The 23,483-nt window shown below is 53.9% G+C and overlaps 1 protein-coding gene across 1 annotated transcript in view; it reads left to right on the forward strand.

The window, feature by feature from the left end:
- LOC116816900 (arf-GAP with SH3 domain, ANK repeat and PH domain-containing protein 2-like) overlaps positions 1-23,207 on the forward strand; it is a 114,000-nt gene extending 90,793 nt beyond the window's left edge. Inside the window, exons 18-28 of the mRNA XM_032766532.2 lie at positions 1,666-1,751; positions 3,430-3,545; positions 9,256-9,323; positions 10,505-10,612; positions 11,197-11,419; positions 12,029-12,205; positions 12,920-12,983; positions 13,912-13,967; positions 15,740-15,885; positions 17,631-17,753; positions 21,551-23,207. Coding sequence (XP_032622423.1) covers positions 1,666-1,751; positions 3,430-3,545; positions 9,256-9,323; positions 10,505-10,612; positions 11,197-11,419; positions 12,029-12,205; positions 12,920-12,983; positions 13,912-13,967; positions 15,740-15,885; positions 17,631-17,753; positions 21,551-21,625 — 1,242 coding nt within the window. The 3' untranslated portion in view covers positions 21,626-23,207. The remainder of the gene's footprint in view (positions 1-1,665; positions 1,752-3,429; positions 3,546-9,255; positions 9,324-10,504; positions 10,613-11,196; positions 11,420-12,028; positions 12,206-12,919; positions 12,984-13,911; positions 13,968-15,739; positions 15,886-17,630; positions 17,754-21,550) is intronic.
- The last annotated feature ends 276 nt before the right edge of the window (positions 23,208-23,483 follow it).

The following is a 23,483-nucleotide window of genomic DNA, read 5'->3' on the forward strand; positions in this document are numbered from 1 at the left end:
CAAATGAGTGAAGAGGGGCCAGTTGCTTTAGCTCAGATGTCTGTGAAACAACGAGATCCTAATTCTAATTGTGGCCTCTGGGTGCCCCACTAATACTGTATGATTATAGTGTGGTGACCTGGCCAGGCAGACAAGGCAAACTGGGAGGAGAGGCAAAGGCAAACCAAGACAAATGGATCATTTGAAATTTTTAGAACTTTATAAGGGAAAACTCCAAAATTGTACCAGGAGCTTAAATCTTGTAGAACATTGCCAAAGAGCTACTGTTCATAGTACTGAACTATAGGTTACCAACTTGTTAACCTCTGGGGCTTGTACATGCTGGGCAGTTAGTACCAAACGGATTGTTATAAAGAAGAACAAAGAGATTCCATAATAATAGACTGTGTCACTTCACAGAAGAGTCAACTTTTCTTCTCCTTGGCTGCAAGTCAAGCTCCACTCTTGCTGGCCTGTTCTTTGCTTCTCTTTGGCTTGAAGGGCTCCTTAGATTTGCTGTCCCTGTGGCTGTATCTCTTTTCACAGAATTTATCTACAAATGGGGTTTCTTCACCTAGTGGGCCCTCATTTGTGCATTAGGCCCCTTTGAACTGTATCCCGTCACTAGATGGTCACAGTCACTCTGTCTGCTCACGTGCTTCAGGTCCCTTGTGGGTGGCCTTCTCGTTTACCATTTTCAGGATCTGCTTTCATCTAACACAGCTTTCTGATCAAGTCCCTTTCTCACCAGTTCTATTTCCTTCCAGTTTTTCCCTTGGTGCTCTGTCTCGGGTCAGTCTACTTCCCTTCTGTATTAGTGCTGCTCACGCCTGCCAAGTCTGTTTATTTTTCTGCTTCTCCTGACCTGACACCTTTTATTTTCCTTCTTTCCTCCTTCTCACGTCCCAGTCCTCTACTTTTATGCTCCTGTTCTTCTTTTATTTTATCACCTCCCCTGGGCTCCGGTTTACCCGCTAGCTCAGCATCTCGATCCTTCTCCTTCTCTAACAGCTTTTCCCAACTGCCCCCTTGGGTGGATTCAGAGCTGCTCTCCCATTGGCCGTCCCCTCCCCAGGACAGTATTGTGTGCTGCTGCATTGCAGCTGGAGCAGGGGCCAGTGCCAGGGGGTGGGTTACTGCACTACTGTTTTTGTAATGATGATAATTTGACAGGGCTGCCGGTGATAGTCGGGATGGACCCAGTGTCCCAGGAGGTCCCTTCCAGGTCTGTGTCCTAGTAAGGAAACTACGTCACCATTGTCTCTTACCATTTGGTGATTGCACAATGGGGCCCTGATCTAAGCACTGCTGCAGTACTGCTGCTCTTAATTACTGATGACTTCATCTGCAGGTATATTACATAAAGAGTTGGGATAGGAACCCTCCCCTGCCCCGCTTCAGGGCGTGAACAAGCCTCTAACTGCTCGGTGTGAGGAAGACACTTCCCCTATGGATGGATTATTCCAAACTTGTCCACTGGGGGGTTTCTTGTGCCTTTCTCGGAAGCAGTTGGTACTGGCCACAGTCAGAGATAGGGTATGGGGCTAGACAGGCCCCATCCCTGATACATGGTGGCAATTCTTCAAGTCCTGGAAGTTAAGGAGGGGTAGAACATGCTTGTTTTGCATGGAGAAACTGAGAAACTCAGATGCATCCAGTCACTTGCTGTTTGTGTCCCGTTTACAGGAACCCGGGGAAACTGTTCTCCACCTGGCAGTGTTGTTAGCTGACCGAACCTCTCTACACATTGTAGATTTTCTGGTGCAGAACAGGTAAGCTGACTGCAGCGCTTGCAGGGGTAGGACTGTCTGCTCAGGATAAGACACATAAGGTCATCAGCGGAGTTAGTGCTGGATAGCCTTGGAGACCAAGTGCCTTTGGATATCCCCTGAAGTACCACCAGGGGGCAGCATCAGGGCATTTCCCTGTGGAAGTGCCTCAGTTTTGACTTGGAGAAACTATCTTTAGGGTTAGAGAGGAATTCATGGCCATGGCCCTTCCCTGGACTCTCTGCTGAGGGGAGCAATGAGTGCCAATGGGAATGGACACATGTCCCCCTGGATGGTTCAGCCCATGCCCCTCCTCCCACCCCGCCACTGAACAGCTTTCCGGTGGGCACGCCCACCCTGATTGCAGTCCACTGGTGACAGGCTCCATATCCCATTAGCCACTACTCCGGGCCAGCCGGGCTCGAAGACGGGCTTTCCAAGGGCTGGCTCTTGGTTTTCTGAGTGAATCTGGTTCTTCCTGAACAAGAGGAGGGACATTTATGTTCCTTCTGCATTCAAGCCCAGTGCACCATTGATTGGGGTGGAACCAGTGTTAAAGTCTGTCTCCCTAAGGGCTGCCCCATGGTGTTTGGGTACCTCCCAAGTGTTTATGGATTTATCTTCCCAGCACCCTTGTGAGCTCAGGCTCTGTTATCATCATCTCCGGTTTACAGAGGGGGGAACGGAGACTCAAAGGGAGGAAGTGACTTGTGCAAGGTCACACAAGAAGTCTGTTGGAGCTGGGAATGGAATTCAGCTCTCCTGGGTTCCAGCCCGTCCTTCCTCTTAGATGATCCTTCTAAACCCTTATCTTCTGCATCACCTCCTGTACTGTGAACTCTTCTCTTTATCTCTAACCCCCCCACATCCCCCGTAACCATATGTGGTTGTAAAACTTGAAAGCTGATAAAACTTTGTGCTCATTCCATGCAAAATTCCATGCTGGCATCACTCAGTGATGCATAGCTGTGTCTTCACGGATGTGCTGTCCTGTGTGATCTGCTTCGCAAGTGCAGGATGGTGTTCTGAGTTCGGCTGCTGCTGCAGTAAAGTGGGTATTGTACCAGCCACACAGCACTGCCCATTGCTGGCAAACATGCACACAGCTGCCAAGATTGGGGAAATTCCATGGCTAGAGTATTCAATTAGAAGAGTTGCATATGCTAACATAATTTGCATACAATCCTAATTATTTTAATAAACGCTGTGTGATTTATTACTGGAGGCAGCATCTGGCAGCTTGGGATGAGGCAGCCTTCCCTGACCCTTTTCAGACCCTGGTTTAATCTGGGTCCCAGTCAGTTCCTTCCATTCAGCGTGTGTCACATCCCCACCCCTACAACAAGCTCTCTTCCTGCTCGAAGCCATGTGCCACAACAGCCTCTTGTGGTCATAGGATGAACTGCAGTTGCTACCCAGTCAGCTGTGTGGGGTTCCAGGTGAGCTGTCAGCAGGGGTGTCAGGGTTGACCAGTGCACCAGAGCTACACAATCTGCCAGACGTTTGGCAGCCCTACATTCACATGCCTTGGCTAAAAGCCCGAATGCTGGGCAGTGTCCGTTCTGATCTACATTCCTGTGAGCCAGGGAGAAGGGGTTGGGGTTGAATGTCACACAGTTATTTTTATAGACGAGAACTGCTCTTTCTCAAGCATACTGATACTGACTGTCCTTTGCCCCAGTGGGAGCCTTGTGAAGCAGACAGTGAAGGGAAACACACCGCTTCATTACAGCTGCCTCCACAATAAACCCGAGTGCCTCAAGCTCTTTGTGAGAGCCAAAGCCAGCATCGCCATCAGTAAGTGATTGCACGGGCTCTGTTCTCCAAAAAGGGAAGAAGGTGTTAGGGTTGAGTTCTGTATTTTTTACTGCCTCACTCGCAGGTCCTATGTCTGCTCTCTGCACCTTGCATGTCTTACTGGGAACAGAATAGGAGCCCTTTGCATCAGGTACTAGACCAAATGCAATAGAAGAAGCATGAAAAACCAAGTGGCTTTTATACACAGAATGTGTAGCATTGTAAATCCACAGGGCAGTGTGTCTCAGGAGCAGCGCAGAGATGCCCCTGGTAGGGTTGGCAGTACATGGTGTGTAACAGGGATTATGGCTTAGCGCTGGTTAGAGAAGTCAGATGCTGATCCTTGATGACTCAGTGGGCTGTAAGAATCCTGATTCCTTCAGGAGATACCTGGACAGGAGAGGCTGTGACTGTGAATGTGACAACCATGAGTTTTATACAGGAGTGACTATTCCAGGCCACAGGAAGGCAGATATTGCTGACCCATTTGCTTGGAGTTACTTGTATGTTATTGACCAGTGGTTTTGAAGCAGCTCTGAGCATGTTTGAGGTGTCACTAATGTCTATTAAGCAGATGTAGAGAATCCCAAAACAAAAACCTTGTTACAGTTAAGGTTAAGTGCAAGTCAAGAGCCATCTTACAATAAACCCATCTTAAACCCCTCAGACATTAGCAGTTTGGACAACAACCTATACTTGAGCATGTGCACACACACACACTTACCGTTAAAGAGAAAAATGCTCAATGACCACCGCCCAAACAACCTTAACTCTGCCCCTGCATTTGTGTTAATATGTTAGGCCCTGGCCTGACCTCTGCTAGAGACAACAGCAGTCTTTGCTTTTACTTTATTGGGAGCTCCCTTGGTCCCTTGTGCTCCTGGTACTTAATCTTATATGTGTCCTTCCTCTAGTGTGTAATTCTGTGTCTGATTTGTGATGATATGCACAGTTCCTGTGTTAATATAATGAATGTGGATCTTTCTCAGCTGGTGTAGCAGTTCTGGTTAGTTCATACAGTAGCTTTGTCTCTAACGATATGTCTTTAATTAGGGGTGCATGGTGTTAGTAGTAGGGAAAAAATCACTTTTTGGATGGGTTTGCGTGCTGTGCCGATGGGCCCTAACAAACTTTAGGTCAGGGGTTCTCAAACTCTTAGGTCAGGGACCCCTCAGGGTGTTGCAAGGTTATTACATGAGGGATCCCGAGCTGTCAACCTCCACCCCAAACCCCGCTTGCCTCCAGCATTTGTAATGGTGTTAAATATATTAAAACGTGTGTTTAATTTATTAGAGGGGTTGCACTCAGAGGCTTGCGATGTGAAAGAGGTCGCCAGTAAAAAAGTTTGAGACCCACTGCTTTAGATGCATATTGTGACAGGGTGTATAGACCCCATGCAGACAAGGAAGGGCTAGCCCACCCCTTTGGCCCTGTGAATCATGAATGATAGGGAGGATGCCTTTTAAAGGGAGGACACTGCAGTCGGCAGGGTGGGAGAGGAGCAGGATTGCCCTAAGCTGGAGACTGCAGGAGTGACTCCTAGTCAGGAGACCTTCACCCTGAACAACAGACTCCCAGAGTAAGAAGGACAGGCTGAGCCTGACCCAGAGGCCCGGCCAGAGCAATTTCCCCCAAACCAGTACCTTGGTGCGCTGTAGACTTGCTGCCCCTCCTCTTTTGCTGGGCCAGTGGGAGGGAGTATCCCTGAAAGCGTTGGGGTTTGTGACTTTCATTTTTGATACCCCCCCTCTAGAGAGACTTAAAAGGGCCCACAAAGGGCAGAGCCCCCCACCCTCAAATAGTAAGGAAGTGGGGCTGGGCTGAGACCCCCCAGTACAGATAACTGGGCATTGTCAAGTTCCTGCTCTCCCCCCACCCCCCCGAGGGAGGAACCGCCAAGGACTCTGTTACACATATGAATTCAGGGATTCCTAAAGTGCCTTTAGTTTGGTGGATTGGATTTTAGCTTTACAAAAAGCCTGATTGATGACAAGGGGTACCAGATGTGATAAACAGAGGCATATCTTAGACTAGTCTTGGGATTTTATAAATGTTATCTCAATCGCTGTAAGCCAGGCAGTGTGTGCTGGCTGGTGGAGAGCTCCAATCGCTCCAGGAGCTACAATCAGTGAGATTTATTACTGCAGACCTGGGACAGGTAGACAATTTCGGAGAAGTACCACCCCCAGGGGAAATTGCACAGACTAATTCAGACCATTCAAGAGGCACAGGAGACAAAGAAGAGCTTGTGAAGACCCAGCCTGAATTGGCTGAGGAGGTCCTGCTTTTGATCCAACAAATTGACATGATCCTTTGACCAAAGGGGCAAACATTACCCAAAGGCTTAAAGGACAATGACCTACCAGATCCCCCATGTGGATGATAGGTGACCTCTGATAAGCTAACATGTGTTTAGACCTTTCTTTGTTGTATGATATATTTCCTCAGTAATACTTTTCTCCTAAAATCAATGTTCTGTGCTCTGTGAAATCTGTCTGGTACCAGGTAACTCCTGTCTGGTTCCAGGTAACTCACGGACTTTGGAGGATCAAAGTAAAACGCAGGTGCTGAGCGAGGTCAGATCTACTGGAATAATCACCGTGAGTTGCACGGGGACTGCAGCCTTTAAACCCCCAGTCTAAAGGGAGAGGGGAGATGGCTGGAGGCCTGAGATCTAAAGGGGTGCCCTTGAGGAGACCATGGAAGGGGTCAAAGGTGCAGTGATCCTGAAATGGTGACACAAGCTTTCTATAATAAGAGTAATGTGTCCATGCTTTTAGGTGCAGTTCTGAGAGAAAGCTCTGTGATGGATGGATCATGTTGTTCATGGAGTGCACTTTCTCCTGGTGGCACAGTTAAAGTTGTTTGGGTGCTGGGCATTGAGAAAGTTGTTGCTGATGTCTAAATTGTTTAGGTATCAATTTCTGTCCATACCTGTTAATGTTGAGTGGGGTTGCTTTTATGAGTCCAATGTGGTCTCTTCTCTGGACTATCATGTGCTACTTTAACTGCAAATTGACAAAGTCTTTGGGTTGGAATCCCTGTTTTGGTAAGTCTCAGCTGGAATCCAAGGCCAGACTTCTCCCTGGAGAGCTCTGTGCATATCAGTGTAATATTAGTTAATGCTTTCTTGGCCAGATGTGCAGGGGTTTCCTCAGAGCAGCTTTGGTTGTTTAACCATCTCCATGGTTCACAGCTTTTCTGCTAGGCCAGCTCCCAGCCCCTCAGCCAATCACCAGCCAGGTATCCTCACTCAGCCAGATCTCACTGTCCTCTTCCAACTTCCAGTCAATCAGTCCTTGCTTTCTAGCTGCAGCTGTGCTCACTAGCCCCATCCCCAGGCCTGTTCCATGGACCAGAAACACCTCAGGTCCTCCGGCCAGCCCTGTTTGCAAGCTCTAAACCTCAGGCAGTGCTGGCTCCTCATGTCCAGTCCTGCAGTCCTCAGTCAGCTCCTCCCTTTGGCTCCTGCTGCACTGCCATGCACTCTCCTCTCTCCACTGAGGTCTGTAGAAGGGGAGCCCCATGCAGCTGGACCTATATAAAGTCTTCCAGAGCAGGGCTCCCCTCCATTAGACCCTGGGCTGCACATCAGAGCCTCCTTTTTCTGTCTCTTTCCAGCCCCCTCCAGGGCCCCACCAGTAGTTCCCTCCCTACAACCTCTCAGCTCGCCCTGCTCCCTCCAATGGTGGCTCTAGTGCTCCCGATGAAGGGGACCATTGACTTGGAGAGAGCTATGAGAGTTTACCCCAGCTGAGGATCCACCCCAGGACATTTGTTCAACATCTTCATTAATGATCTGGATGATGGGATAAATTGCACCCTCAGCAAGTTCACGGGTGACACTAAGCTGAGCAAAGAGTTAGATACTCTGGAGGGTAGGGATAGGGTCAAGAATGACCTAGACAAATTGGAGGATTGGGCCAAAAGAAATCTGATGAAGTTCAACAAGGACAAGTGACAGAGTCCTGCACTTAGGACAGAAGAATCCCATGCAGTTACACAGGCTGGGCAACGACTGGCTAAGCGGCAGATTCTGCAGAAAAAGGACCTGGGGATAACAGTGGATGAGAGGCTGGATATGAGTCAGCAGTGTGCCCTTATTGCCAAGAAAGCTAGCGCCATATGGGCTGCATTAGTAGAAGCATTGCCAGCAGATCGAGGGAGGTGATTATTCCCCTCTATTCAGCACTGGTGAGGCCCATCTGGAGATTGCGTCCAGTGGAATATTTGCCCCCACTAACAGAAAGATGTGGACAAATTGGAGAGAGTCCAGCGGAAAGCAACGAAAATGATTAGAGGTCTGAGGCACATGATTTATGAAGGAGAGGCTCTGGGAACTAGGGTTATTTATTCTGCAGAAGAGAGTGAGGGGGATTTGATAGCAGCTTTCAGCTTACCTCCAGAGAGGATGGATCTCGGCGTTCTCAGGGTGGCAAGATGACAGAACAAGGAGCAATGGTCTCAAGTTGCAGTGGGGGAGGTCTAGGTTGGATATTAGGAAAAACTATTTCACTAGGAGGGTGGTGAAACACTGGAATGGGTTATCTAGGGAGGTGGTGGAATCTGCCCACAAAATAAGCTCCACCTCGGTGCATTGCCAACATGAGACATGAGACACAGTAGATTATGTCAATGTTCAGAATATGATCGTATGCCAACTGGGCTCCCTGAGCTTGGTTCTGCCTTGGCAGGGCCTGAACAAGTCTTTGGGCTCTGCTGGATTCAGCGCCTTTTAGACTGGGGAAGAAATGAATTGTGGCATCTGCCCAGTGCCACCGACCTGCAGCACCAACATGAGCTGTTACTCAGTAAATGGCAGGTGTGTGGCCCTCCCTTTCCTCTCTTCCGGAGGTACGGGGAGGGGGGGAATAGCTCCCCATGGTGACACCTGAATGTTCATCCCTAGGCCTCTGAGCAATCACCTCCCTGAGATGAATGAGGCAGGGCACACCTTTCAGAGCTGCCATTCCAGACTCAGGCAGACATGTCTGCACAAGTGATACTTTGCTCACACTTTTGAGGTTTTCTACACACAGAACAGCTAGAGACTTCCTTTCTTAAAGAATGAGGGCTGAGATTCCAGAGAACAAAAGAGCAGGTGTGGAGCAGTACTGGTATGGTGTATGGGCATATGCCAGCTGTTCTTGAACCCTGACCAAAGAGCTAATAATCTGCTGTGCATGAGGGTATGAAAAATGTACCTGTGTTTGACCTTTGAGATTTATAAAGAATTCCACTTTAAAGTTCGGGGTGGCAGTAGAATCACGAAAACTAATTAGTGTCTTGTATCTTTGTCACGCATTTGTCAGTGGTGTCACACATTTACCTTTAAAGGCTGCCCAGAAACCATTTAGTAGCAAGGGCTATTTGGTTGTTCTCTCCTCTTTACAGTCCCTGGCTGTACACACATCTGTGCTCATGTGCAGAGCAAATTCTGCAGGGGCCAACGAGGGGGCTAAAAGTGTGTCCTGACCTGAGGGAAGCCAAAACTCCCAAGGCTTGGCAGTCAAATATTAAACTCCCCTGTGCCTGCACCGCACCAGGAGCTCTGAAATCCTGCATCCCACATGGAAGCACCCAAACAACTCACTCACTCAGAGCAAGAGCTAGAGAAGATGGGGGTTAACATGGAACTCCCAGGGCAGCCCCATGGAGAGTCGCTGCCTTCGCGCTCACAGGGCTCATGACAGCTGCTTTTCCCCCACAGCCAATGACGCTGAAGAGACAGCCCTGGATGTGGCCAGGCGCATGAGACACTCCTTGTGTGAAGAACTGGTAAGAAATGGCACCTTACAGTCTCCACCCTTGGGGTGTGAGCTCCACGCAGCAGGTGGGATGCTCAGTAGCAAGCCAGGGATTGGACCTCATTAGAAGGGGAAGGTGGTAGCCCCACCACACTGTTTCTGCATGGTGCTTCCCTGAGCTCACATTGCACTCCCTCCAGCATAGGTCTAGCAGTGTGCTGGGCAAAGAGCTCCCTTCTAAGGTCTTGCCTCTTGTTTAGTGGAGGTCCATAGCACTTGGCTTTACTGCCCATAGTTGCACAGTGCCGACAAGATACCTAAGCTTCTGGCCCAGGCTGCACCAGGCTCCATGTGATGACTTGGCTGAATTCTGTGAGGTTGGTCTCTTCTTGGTCCGGAATCTGACCTGAACTTTGCCTGATTGGTAGGGGGTTCTGAGCTTAGGGGTGGGGGGAGAGATGGGAATTGTCCCTCCCCCAGCTCATCCAGGATGGTCTAGGAGAGCTGCAGGCAGTGCATGCTGCTTCTGCTGATCCTGGCTGACAGCTGGTGCCCTGATGCAAGGCCTTCTCTGAGTTGCTAGGGCTCTGCTGGTGCTCATGAGGGATGCAGAGCAGGACATAAAGTGACCTCAGGCAGATGCCTGGTCTGCTGCTGCTGACAGAGAATGGGATTCGTTCAGACCCCACTTGGGGGATGGGACAGCCAGTTTAGAGACATATCTAGTGGTAGTGCAGGCTTTGGGGTTAGAGAGGTGTTTCTTCTCCCAGCTAACAAAATCAGAGTCAGAACTGATGGGACATGGTCTGGATTTGCCAGGTTGAGAGGTCTGTGTGGCTATAGCTGCTGGGCTCAGCACAGTCTGCTGTGGGATGATCTCCCGCTGGCATATGGAGGATCCCACACCCAGAGCCCAGAAACCACCCAGAAATCTTGCTTTTGTGCTGCCCAGGGCCATGTGTTAGGACTCCAATGCAAACAGCAGTGTCCGGAAAGAGGAGGAAGGTTGTAGGAAAGTCCCTAGGTAAAGGTGGGACAGCCTGGGTGCCATGCTTACCAGTTGGAAACCACTGCTTCAGACTGAGGTGTGTCTTCCCCCAGGACCTGTCTCTGTGACCCTGGGCTGCCCACTCCACTTTCAGCCTTGATGCAGAGCACTGTAGGTGGGTATAGGAGAGAGTTTGACCTAAGCCCGATTCCTCTGTGTTCCAGCTGCTGCAGGCTCAAAACAATCAGTTCAACATGCGTGTTCACGTGGAATATGAGTGGCGGCTGGGCCAGGATGACATGTATGAGAGCGACGATGATCTGGATGAGAAGGTGAGGTCCCAGCACACTACAGCTGTCCCCAGCTACAAGCCAAGGTTCTTGTCCACATATGTGTTGACTGGTATGGACACAGCACAGACCTGGCTTAGCACTTCTTCCCATCACTGAGTCATTAACCGGGACTGCATGTGCAGATCTTGCCTGTCTCCCTATTGCCGCTGCTTCTGATCCTGCCTCATTTCCCTTCAAGGTTATCATGTGAAACTGTATTGGATGCTTCACTGAAGATGAGCAAAAATACGGCACCCATTTTGTCTTCCACGTTGTGCCATCAATGCAGGAGCTGAAACTAGGCTGGAATAGGATTTGCTGCAGCCATGCTGCTTGCTGTTTATCACCTGCCTCATTATTGTTACAGTAATTTACCGGGCGTGGAACTCTTTCGTCCGTCTGTCTGCCTGCGTGGAAATTGGCATGACACGTGCATGTATCACATGCTCAGGGAACTCAGCAGTTGAGGGTGAAAGCTTTTCAGCTGAAGCTTGCTGGATTCAATCCAGTCCAGGCTGCAGTGACCAAAATTCTCCATCAGTTCACAGCTCCACATAAACAACATGCCTGTCTCTTCTTTTCAGTTGGGTTCCCCGAAGGAGCGCATTCTCCGCCCTCAGAGCTGCTACCATTCACCTGCCACTGCCTCCCAGCCATGGGGAAATGCAGCAGGGCTTTCAAAGGGTGCAATTCCAGCCCCCCAGGGGAAATTGCATGACTTCTATGCACACTCTCACTCCCACATACCAGCAGCCCCTGCCTCTGCTCCATGTGTGCCACCTCTTCCACCACGCAGTGTAATCCGAGGTGAGATTTTCCTTCATGGTAGCCCTGCTGCAGCAGTGGGGTTTGTGTGGTAGGGCCAGCCCCAGAGCAGAGGAGTCTGGCTGGACAGATTTCAAACAATAGCGATGCCCTTCCTTCTTATCCTAGGCAAAATTTGCAGTTAATTGTCCTGTTGGCCCCACTGACAATGCCCCATTCCTGCAGCTCCCTGCCCCAACCCCGGGGCCTGACCACCACTGGGCCAAGTCCTAGAGCAAGCGTTGTCAAAGCAGCCAGGCCCAGACCAATCCTCCTGCAGCAAATGTCTGTGAGGAAATGTCTTCAGTTATTCTCCATGTACAGGGGGTGGTGACCTCTCAGGGGCTGAGGCAGGGCAGCCCCCCAGGTACAAGGGGCAGCATTAGTAGCTATCCATGCAATTCAGTATCAGCCCCTCTAAGTTTTTGTCCACCGCAGGCCAGATTCTCGGCGGGTGTAAATCAGCCTTGCTATGTTAATATCCTTGTAGCTTCTCTGATGTGCACCAGCTGAGGCCCTGTCCACCAAAGCTCTCAGTAGTCCCGCCCTGTGTCCCCCTCCCTCTCCCTCTGCTCTCTTCTCACTGCCAGACTTGCTGTTGATTTTGTGCAGCTCCCAACCTGCCCCCGCCCGGTCCTCCTGCCAACCAACTGGCCAGTGCTGTGGACCCTGAAGTCAGGAGGATCCTGTCAATACCTCTGAGCACCAAGCACAAACGAACCTCATCAGAGCCTGTGCCCTGGGTGCTGCTCAGCCCCACGCAGCCCAACCACAGCAGCCTGGCTCCAGGTAAGGATGGGGCTCTGTGGGGAAGACGCTTGGGGCTCTGTGGGGAAGACGCTTGGGGAGCTGAGGACACTCGCTCTGTCTCTGTTGCCCTTCGCTCCATCCCTGCCCAAGGTAGACACCATTCCTGTCAGTCCTGGCCTGCTGGGCATGTCCAGCTCCCTGGGATTGCAGGGTCTGACCCTTCCAGTTGAATCCTGGGAGATGCGCACACACACACACACACCCAGAAGGCCAGAGAGCACACGGATGGAGAGGATCCCCAGATGGCAGCGGACTGAACCGTGCAGCTTCCAGGGACTAACCCTGCGCCAGCCATTCACCCCGGATTGTTCCCTTCCCTGGGGCTCTGAGGCTCCTTGGCCAGGCCTCTGGGGCATGGGGGAACGTACTGATCCTCGGAGCCGCATGTGATCCGAGTGCAAAGTATCTGCTCCTGGGAATCTCTGGTCGTCCTGAGTGGCATAGTACATTGCTCCCAGCTCTGGGCCAGGCCTGTTCCCCTGCCCGACTCAGCCCTTAGGGATGCTACGACATTAGCTGAACATTTGCCCCGTGCCCGGGATGGGGTCCCTGGTGCTGGGTGAGGGTGGGGCATGGCTTGGATGTGCGCATTGCCCATCCACAGTGGGTCAGCAGCTGCCGAGAAAGCACCACCCACGGGCAACACACCACCTGTTTCTTCATTGCTCTGGCCATTTCTCTTTTCCCGGTCAGATTCTGGATCCTCCTCACCTCCCAAAGGCCATTCTGCAACAGGAGCCCCTCCCAGGAGACTGAGGTAACTCCCCATGGCTGAACTCACTGAGGGGCAAGGCCCTGGCACCCTTTAGCCTCAGCCTACGTTCACATGAAGCTGAGAGAGCTGGAGCCTAGTCATGTCACTTGGCTACAAGCCCCATGAACCTGGGATGAGCTATGCAGGGCCTCTGAGGATCACAGGGGAGAGCTCCCTGGGCAGAAGGCTTCTCTGTGGGGCAGGGTAACCTGGGGATCTCTGGAGGGAGCTTCCTGCACAGCTGTGGGCTTGTCAGTGTTCGGGGGATGTGAGTGTCCTGATTGTGCCTCGCACCCAACAGGAGGTCCTGAAACAGGCTGGGGGGGGACAGGGGGATGCTGACGTCTGCAGCCTTTGTCTCTCAGGACCACTGTCCCAAGACTGGGAGCCTTGGTAATGGCTCTGGGTGCCACGTGCTTCTATTGCTAAATACCATATCCCAGCACCCTGGCATGGATGTGTCTGGCCAGCTCCCCTGTGTGATGTCCCCTTCCAGCAGGAGGGGTGGTGGCCATGGCACTATGGCAAGGTGTGGGCGAGGCTTTGCCCTCTCTCCTCCCATCCCCTTCTCCATGGCGGGAGCCCCAGGCTGCCCTCCATGGAGGCTGCAGCATGGCTGGCTCTTTGGAGTGCCTTGTGGCTTGCTGGATGCGGCAGGGCTCCTGGAGGGGCTGCCTCCACCTCTGGAAAAAGACCCCAGGCCAAGCTCATCACCCAGCTAGTGTCATACTCCTCTGTGACTCTGCCTGCCAGTGGGGCTGGCAGTGGGGCTGGCTGGCAGTCAACAGCCAGCAAGGGAACCCCACGGAGCCCTGGGGCCCACCTGAGATCTGCTGCCCAATGGTATGGGCTTCAGGAGCACAGGGTACCTGTGGCCCCACCCATCCTCATCCTGTCTGAGTGACCAGCCCTTCTCTGCGGCTTCCCTCAGCACCGGATCCCACCAGGGCACCAGCCACTTCACCACCAAGGACACGACACAGCCTGGTAAGGACAATGTGAGCCCTGCTTAGCTACCAGTACCGACCTGCAGCCTGCCACATCAGGCCCAGCTCCCTGCCCTAGCGCCCCTCACTTTGGAGGCACTGCCCAACTAGCCCAGCAGCACGCCACCATCCCGCCCCCATCCCTCCAACACCCTCTGTCATCTCACCTCTCCCCCAACACCCTCCCCCAGCCCCTCCACCATCCCTCCCCTCACCCAGCACTGGTATCCTCCACTGCCCCATCCCTCCGCCACCGTACCTCTCCCCCAGCCCCTCTGCCATCCCAACCCTCGCCCAGCACTGCCACCTCCACTGGCCCACCCCTCCGCCACCGTACCTCTCCCCCAGCCCCTCTGCCATCCCTTCCCTCGCCCAGCACTGCCACCTCCACTGGCCCACCCCTCCGCCACCGTACCTCTCCCCCAGCCCCTCTGCCATCCCTTCCCTCGCCGCCTGCCCTCCCTGCCCCCTCGCCCCGTACCGCTCCTCCGGCCCTCTCCCATCCTCCCCTCGCCGGGATCTACCCTCCCTGCCAAACTACTCCGCTGTAACTTCTCCGCCCTCCTGCCATCCTCCCTCACGCCGCGTTCCCTCACTGCCCCATCCCCTGCCAGTCACTTCCCCCAGCCCTCTGCCATCCGCTCCCTCGCCCAGCACTGCACCTCCCTGGCCCCCCTCCGGCCACCGTACCTCTCCTAGCCCCTCTGCATTCCCACCCTGCCAGGCTGCTCCCTCCACTGCCCACCCTCCGCCACGCGTACCTCTCCTTCCAGCCCTCTGCCATCCCTCTCGCCGGACTGCACCCTCCGGCCCCACCCCTCGCGCGTACTCTCCTCACGTCTCTGCCTTTCCCTCGCCCAGGACTGCTACCCTCCACTGCCCCACCCCTCCACCACCGTACCTCTCCCCCAACCCCTCTGCCATCCCACCCCTCGCCCAGCACTGCCACCTTCACTGCCCCACCCCTCTGCCACTGTACTTCTCCCCCAGCCCCTCTGCCATCCCTTCGCTCACCCAGCACTGCCACCTCCACTGCTTCACCCCTCTGCCACCGTACCTCTCCCCCAGCCCTGCTACCATCCCTCCCCTTGCCTAGCACTGCCACCCTCCACTGCCCCACCCCTCTGCCACCATAACTCTCCCCCAGCCCCTCTGCCATCCCACCCCTCACCCAGCACTGCCACCTCCACTGCCTCACCCCTCTGCCACAGTACCTCTCCCCCAGCTCCTCTGCCATCCCACCCCTTGACTAGCACTGCCACCCTCCACTGCCCCACCCCTCTGCCACCGTACCTCTCCCCCAGCCCCTCTGCTATCCCACCCCTTGACTAGCACTGCCACCCTCACTGCCCCATCCCTCTGCCACCGTACCTCTCCTCCAGCCCCTCTGCCATCCCACCCCTCGCCCAGCTCCCTCTCTGCTGTCTAACCCCAGCCTCACTGCCCTATGCCATCTTGCCCCAGCCAAGCAGTTCTCCTGTCTCCTTCCTTTGACCAGCCAGCTGCCAGAGGGGGCCTGGCTGGCACAGTGTGGTGCTGAGCGTCCTGTGCTGCCCTGCGGGTGGTGCTGAGTGCCTTGTGCTGCCCTGCGGGTGGTGCTGAGCGCGCTGTGCTGCCCTGCGGGTGGTGCTGAGCGCCCTGTTCTGCCCTGTGGGTGGTGCTGAGCGCGCTGTGCTGCCCTGTGGGTGGTGCTGAGTGCCCTGTGCTGCCCTGTGGGTGGTGCTGAGCGCCTGTGAAGAGAGGGAGTTGGTGACTGTTCTGCTGGTGTCTTAGGTGCCCTGGGGACAGTGGAGACGTTCTGTGAGGCCGGCCCCAGCAAAGGAAGAAGCCGCGGGCTGCCGTGGCCCTCGCAAGACCCAGGTGGAGGCCCTGGCCCAGCACAGGACGTGCCACCCCCAATCCCAAGGAGGGACGGCCTGGTAGGTTGTCTGGTCTGGGATGTCGCACTCAGATCCCCCTTTTCTTTCCATATTTGGTTGTAATGCTGGCAAACGTGCCCCCCTTCTAACTCCAGCACTGCCCTTCTGGCACCCTGGCCATGGACAGGGCTCGGAGGGCAGCAGAGCGCCACGTGGAAATGGCAGGAGGTGATTGCAGGCATGGAGCCCACCCCCTGCGGGGGCATTCACAGAACACCATGGGGAGCAGAGGGCTAGCCCAAATCCCTAGGTGCACAGTCCCTCTCATCCCCACACAGCTGGAGCAGGCTGCCTACGGCCAGCAGTTCCACAGGACCTGATTTTTTAAGGGAGGGACTGGGGTCCCTGTACATCTTGCCTGCTCCCTTCCCCTGAGAGCACATGCAGAGTGGGTGAGAGTGCATCCCTGGGAACGTGTCAGCTCCTCTGCCTGGACAGACGCAGGGAGGTACACACAGTGCATGGTGAAGGCTGCATGCTGCAGATCAGGCCCTCAGCCTCCTGGGGGTGCCCTGTCATTGGGGCCCTGTGGAGGCCAGAGCCTCTGCCTCATTCTCCCACCTCTCCCTTCTTAGCACCAACCCTTCCCCCACGCTCCCTGCCCCCAGGAGAGCTCCACACAAGCCCCTCTCTTTCCCAAAAGCCCGCAGGGCAGCAAATAAACAAGGACACAGGACTTGCTTTCTCCGGGAAGATTATCGGGTTTTCAGGTGTCTGGTTTTCGACTGTAAAGTCCGGTCAAAAAGGGGACCTAGCTAAGTCCCGTCAGATTTACTGACCAGACACCAAAAGTCCAGTTACTGCAGGAGGGAGAGAGGCGCCGGGCCATCAACCCACACCAGCTCCTGCTCAGCTGGGGCCGTCTCCTACTGCATCTCATGGGCAGCAGGCATGAGACTCCGCATGAGGCTCCTGTCCCAGCCAGGGAGAAGCAGAGGGAGCCCAGCTGTGAGGGGCAGGGGGAGAGAGGTGGAGAGGATCAGGCAATGAGGGCGGGGTAGAGCTGTGAGTGAAGGTGGGGGAGAGGAGCCAGCAGGGGATGGGGCTTCAATGGAAGAGGTGGATCACGGGCAGGGCCTTGGGGAAGAGGCAGGGCAGGGGCTGGCGCCTTGGGGAAGAGGCAGGGCAGGGGCCGGCGCCTTGGGAGGGAAGAGGCAGGGCAGGGGCTGGGGCCTTGGGGGGGAAGAGGCAGGGCAGGGGCTGGGGCTTCAAGGGGCAGGGCAGGGACCAGGGCCTTGTGGGGGAAGAGGCAGGGCAGGGGCCGGGGCCTTGCGGGGGAAGAGGCAGGGCAGGGGCCGGGGCCTTGGGGGGGAAGAGGCAGGGCAAGGGGTCCGGTTTTCAGAAATTCAAAAGTTAGCAACTATATGGAAGAACACTGCAGTTAGGGAGCTGCCAAAGCCACACTACACAGTCTCCCACATCTGGACCCCTGCAGCCCTTCACCACCCCCTCCAGAGCTCCCAGAGCACCCACAGCCACCCAGCACTCACCTCCCCTCTCTTCCCAGAATTCTCCCAGCCTGATCCTCTGCAGCCCCATGGCATATCCCTCACTCACCTGCTCTCATGCTGGTTGGTGCCCCCCACCCATGAGCCTGGAGGGGATTCTCTCCTGCCCTGAGTGCACGGGGGCTTGGGAACCAAAATGCCCCTGCACTCAGGCTGCATGTGTTTGGGTTTACCAAAGAGCATGGTGCAGGACAAAGGGATTCAGGCTTGATGGTGTTCTCCCCTCCTGATTTGCAGAGTAAACCGCGCCTCTTCCGGGTCCGAGCCCTGTACGACTGTCAGGCTGACTGGGACGATGAGCTGACCTTCCATGTAGGAGAGATCATCATTGTGGCTGAAGAGGAGGACAGCAATTGGTGGGTAAGTATCAGCCTATGCTGTAGTATGGCACTGCAGGTTCCAGTGTACATATGTAGTGCCGACAGACCCCTGGTTGCTGGCGGACAGGATCTAACTGAGGACCTCTGGAGCTTAGTGCATGAGCCTCTACTGTATGAGCTAAAAGCCAACTGGCTCTTAGCTGAAGTTGTAGAGCAGACTCATTTTCCATCTCTCTCTAAGTGGTCTCAGTGCCACTAGATGGGACAGAACACCACACCCAGGAGGTGTGTGGGTTACACATGCTGATGTCCCCTTGAGCTGCACACCAAGCCCCTCTCTAGCCACAGCTCCCAGAATCTTAGCCAAGCTACTTTCCTCCCTTGCCTCCCTTGAAGCGCTGTCCTGTTTTTTTTCATGGTCTCCTGTTCAGAGCTGAGCAATCCCACTCCTGTCTTGCTGATCTCCAGAGCTCTACACCCAGCCCTCTGGACTCTCTACGCTGATGTGCTCACCTGAAACCTCAGTGGCTCTCTCTTCCCTCTGCCTCTTGCACTGATACCTGTTAATCTGCTTGCTCCTGTCACACCCTACTCTCCTTCAGCCCTTCAGGTTCCGCTGTTGCGCTAACCAGCTACAAACTTGAAATGCAAATGTTAGAATATTGGGAACCAGTTGTACCTGTCCTATCTCTACTGGACATCTAGAAATCTAGCTTATGGCTGGTTCTTCCAAGACAAACAATACAGATGTCACCATTTTATTAAAAAATAATAATTATGATGGCTCCCCTCTCCCCGCTCTCTGGAGTACCACCTGGGCCTGGGGTACTACTGAGCCCACCTGACCCACCAGCCTGGGTTCCCTTAACACTGTACTGGTCTGCAGCCTGCCAAGCCCTCCCTCAGGCTTCAGACTGCACTTTATCAGCACACATACAGGCAGGGACACACCCAGCTGCAGATTCACACAGATGCTGATATCAGCTCTGCATGGGAAGGCTCAGCTAAGATACAGCCCAGTACTCAAGTGCACACCGCCCTCTGGAGGGTAAACCCAAAATTATGCCGTCTTGCGCTACACAGAGATCTGTGCAACATCATAAGGTCATGAAATTCATCCTCAATGTGGAGAGGAATATACACAGCTTTCTGCCCCACGGTTATCATTTCCACACACTGGTTTTAGACAAAACAAGTTTATTAACTACAAAAGGTAGATTTTAAGTGATTATAAGGGATAGCAAACAGATCAAAGCAGATTACCTAGCAAATAAAACAAAAGCACAATCTAATCTTAATATTCTGAAGAAATTGGATATGTGCAGCAAATTCTCACCCTAAATGTTGTTTTAGGCAGATTGCAGAGATTCTTGAAGGCAAGCTGCACTTGCTTGTAGCTTAAAACTCCAGTTATTCCTTTCACAGGCTAGACAACCCACTAGCCTGGATTAAGCCCTTCTCCCCTAGTTCAGTCCTCTTTCTTGGGCAGGGAGTCTGTGAAGAACGAACCACAATGATGTCACTCCCCTACCTTAAATAGTTTTTGCATAAGGCGGGAATCCTTTGTCTCCCAGTTTGATTCCCATGGCTGGTCAGTGGAAAAACACTAGTATTATCATGGAGTCCAGTACCAGGTGACTTGGTCACATATCCCTGGAGGGTCACCACAGCCATGACTCAGAGGCTGTTTGCAGTGTCCTCAAGAAGGCTTCCCATGAAGGCTCCCCGGTGGAAGATTAGCATCTTCTAAGACCTTTTGTTCTCCCTAATGGCCCTTCCCAGCCAGCCATCTAGAGTGATTGCATTCCCCAGGTGTAAACACATTTGTAAGAGATGCATAGACACATTCCTAACTTCAGATACCACTGGCTGCTGCTGGGCAGTCTCAGAGCCCCTCTGCTCCCCAGCAGAAGGAGTTTGGGTGGTGGGGGAGCTCAGGGCCTGGGATTGAGGCCAGTGCTTACCGGAGTGGGAGCTCCTCTCCCTGAGATCCTAGCTCCATATGCTGCCTCCACCCACAGGCACCGCCCCGGCAGCTCCCACTGGCCATGGTTCCCAGCCAATGGAAGCTGCAGAACCTGGGATTGGGGTGGAGCAGAGGAAGCACGTGTAGCTAGGGAGCTGGGACCACCACTTCCCAGTATCTGGGTAGGGAGCCTGGTCCAGCCCTACCAAACCCTGCCCAGTACCCATGCCCCCCCCCCCGGGCCATGACTCCCCCCACTCGAGCACCTTCACCCCCCCCAGCACCCACCAGGAACTGCGGCCAATGGGAGCTGTGGGGGCGGTACCTGCAGGCAGGGGCAGTGCACGGAGCCCCCTGTCCCTCTGGGGGTGTTCCGGCTGCTTCCGGGAGCAGTGTGTGGAGGGGGAAGCCTGAGGAGCCCCCTGGCCCCACTTACCTCGCGTGGCTTCTGCTAAGGCAGGCTCCATCCCCGCAGCTCCCATTGGCAGCAGTTCCCAGCCAATGGGAGCTGCAGAGTCAGGGCTCAGGGCACATGCAGCACACACTGACCCCTGCCCCGGAAGGGGCCAGAGGGACATGCTGGCTGCTTCTGGGAGCAGTGTGGGGCCAGGGCAGGCAAGGAGCCTGCCTTAGCCTGGCTGCACTGCCAACCAGGAACCACCCAAGGTAAGCACACCCCAGCTGGAACTCACACCCCTCACCCCCTCCCACTCCCCAATCCCGTGCCCCAGCCCTGAGACCCCTCCTGCACCCAAACTCCCTCCTAGAGTCCGCACCCTGTCCTGCACCTCAGTTCCCTGCCCCAGCCCACACCTCCTCCAGCACCCCAACTCTGAGCCCCCTCCAGTACCCAAACTCCCTCCCAGAGTTTGCACCCCGTACCCCCTCCTACACCCCAACCCTCTGCCCCAGGCTCAGCCCAAAGCCCCCTCCCATACTCCAAAACCCTTGGCCCAAGCCCAGTGAAAGTGAGAGAGGATAGGGGAGAGCAAGCGACGGAGGGAGGGGGGAATGGAGTGAGCGGAGCGGGGTCTTGGTGAAGGGGCAGGGCAGGGGTAGGGCCTCAGGGAAGGGGGCAGGGCAAGGGTGTTTGAGTTTGTGTTATTAGACAGTTGGAAACCCTAGCTGGAACCCTGGATGGCAGTGCCCTGGTTTCTGTAATGAATGGGGCTTGGGTGGTCAGGCCTTGTGGCTAGAGTCAGGCGCCAGGTCGAAGCTGGAGTCAGCATCGGGGTCGGGCGTAGGACCAGGGATGCGGAGTGAGGCAGGAAAGCAAGAACTGGGAACAGACGGGGGTCTAGGATAAGGATGACAGCAACAGGGAGGAAGGCAGGAGCCAGGAGTCATGCAAGCAGGCAGGGTCCATAGCAGTAGTACCAGCAGCCAGCCAGGGATTCTTCCAGTTGCTCAGACAACTTCCTGTCCCTTTCTGGTCTAAACAGAGCTCCCCAGCCAGTCCATGACGCTGGACGTTTCCCCCAATCAGGAGCTTTGGAGGCAGAGCCCTTTGTGAGCTAGAGCTTCATTGGTTCCCTTCTACAGTGGCTCAGGTGAGCTGCTGGGTAGTGGCTGTGGACGGAGGATCCAGGGGCCCAGATTGGAAATCCACTCACAATACCATTCTGCCTTCAGGGATTCAGGAAAGAAGAGAGGAGCTAATGCAAGCTTGCTGAGAACCTCGGAACCTGCCCGGAGCCTGGCCTTGTTCTCAGGGCAGTTGGCTAGTGTGGAGACTGGAGCAGCTGGGCACTGCCCAGGCTGGTTTGGGAATGGCTTGCAGTCATTACTGTAGTCAGTGCCTTTCCACTGGCTACCCAACCCCAGGGAAGAGCCATAGCTGACTAAGCCTTTGCTGGCTTTTCTCTTCACAGAGCGGCTGGATTGAAGGGCAGCCCCACAGGAAAGGCGTCTTTCCAGCATCATTTGTTCATGTGCTGAGTGAATAGGACCTGGATGGCTGACGGAGGAACGAACATCTTCCCTGCTCGAAGTGCAGATCCCCCAGACTCCCTGTTTCTAGCAGGCTTCCTGCAGAGAACACATTGGCGAGCTTGTGCTGTCTCATCTCTTGTACCTTGTCACTCTCACCTTCAGGCCTGCAGTATGTGGTTCGGCCCACGGGGCCCAGAGCGGGGCTTGGAGGGATCAGGTCTTCGCCTGTCTCCTGAGTTGCAATCAAGTATCCTATCGGGTGTCTTTGAGTCCTGCTTTCAGCTCCAGCTGTTCAGTATGCAGCCTCCCACACAGTAGTGCGGCACTCACTCCTGCATGGTGCTGGCTGGGAGTGGCCAAAGCTGGGAGAATGCCAATTTAGGGACACCAGAGTTTGAGGCCTGTTTTAACATGGAATAACTGACTGCTGATTAACTGGATAGTCAGTGCCACTCTAAACACGCCACAGATGTCTGTTCCCCACTCAGCCCTAGTGTCCAGATTAACATCCACTCTCCTCCCAATTAACATGAGTTAACTCAGGTTCAAACAGGTCCCAAGCCCCATTCCAGTCAAACCCTTCCACTATCCCAGCCAGGGAGCTGCCCAAAACAGGCTCCTTTCCACTCTCCCATTTGAACCAGTCATTCCCCTGTGCAGCCACTTTGACACCCAAACCCATAGAAACTGCACCAGTTCCTGTCTGTGCTGGCAACAATTCACAGTGTTTTTCTGCTCCAGCACTACTGCTAGTGGGAGCTGGGCGTATAGCTAAGGCTGAGGCATTTTTCCCAGCCCTGTTCAGAGCCCTCTTTCCACTAAAGCTGCCGCCAAGGGAATCACCGCAGAGCTGTGCTGGGACCGAAAAACACCAATCAGTGTTCCCAGTGGACAGGGGCATGTGACAGGAGAGAGCTCATAGACTTTAAGAGCAGAAGGGACCATTGTGATCATCTAGTCTGACCTCCTGCACACTGCAGGCCACAGACCCTCACCCACCCACTCCAATAATAGACCTCTCTGGCTGAGTTACTGACATCCTCAAATCATGGTTTGAAGACTTAAAGGTACAGAGAATGCACCATTTACTCTAGTTTAAATCTGCAAGTGACCCATACCCCACATTACAGAGGAAGGCAAAAAAACCCCAGGGTCTCTGCCAATCTGACCTGGGGGAAAATTAGTTCCCAACCCCTAAATATGGCGATCAGTTAGACAATGAGCATGTGGGCAAGACCCACCAGCCAAGCACCTGGGAAAGAATTCTCTGAAGTAACTCAGAAACCTCATCATATAGTGTCCCATCACCAGCCATTGGAGCTATTTGCTGCTAGCAGTCACAGATCGGCGACATGCCATTATAGGCAGTCCCATCATCCCACCCCCTCCATAAATTTATCAAGCTCAGTTTTCAAACCAGTTAGGTTTTTTGCCCGCACTGCTCCCTTTGGAAGGCTGTTCCAGAACTTCACTCCTCTGTTGGTTAGAAACCTTTGTCTAACTTGAAGCCTAAACGTCTTGATGGCCAGTTTATAGTCATTTGTTCTTGTGTCCACATTGGTACTGAGCTTAAATAATTCCTCTCCCTCCCTGGTATTTGTCTCTCTGATGTATTTATAGAGCGCAAACATGTCTCCCCTCAGCCTTCTGTTGGTTAGGCTAAACAAGCCAAGCTCTTTGAGTTTCCTCCCATAAGGCATCAATCCTCTGATCCTCCTAGTAGCACTTCTTTGCACCTGTTCCAATTTGAATTCATCTTTCTTAAAACATGGGAGACCAGAATTGCACACACTATTCCAGAGGAATTCTCACCTGTCCTTCCTATAACAGTGCTAACACTTCCCTGTCTCTACTGGAAATACCTCACCTGAT

Source organism: Chelonoidis abingdonii, chromosome 14 (genome assembly GCF_003597395.2).
Source record: "Chelonoidis abingdonii isolate Lonesome George chromosome 14, CheloAbing_2.0, whole genome shotgun sequence".
NCBI lineage: Eukaryota > Metazoa > Chordata > Testudines > Testudinidae > Chelonoidis > Chelonoidis abingdonii.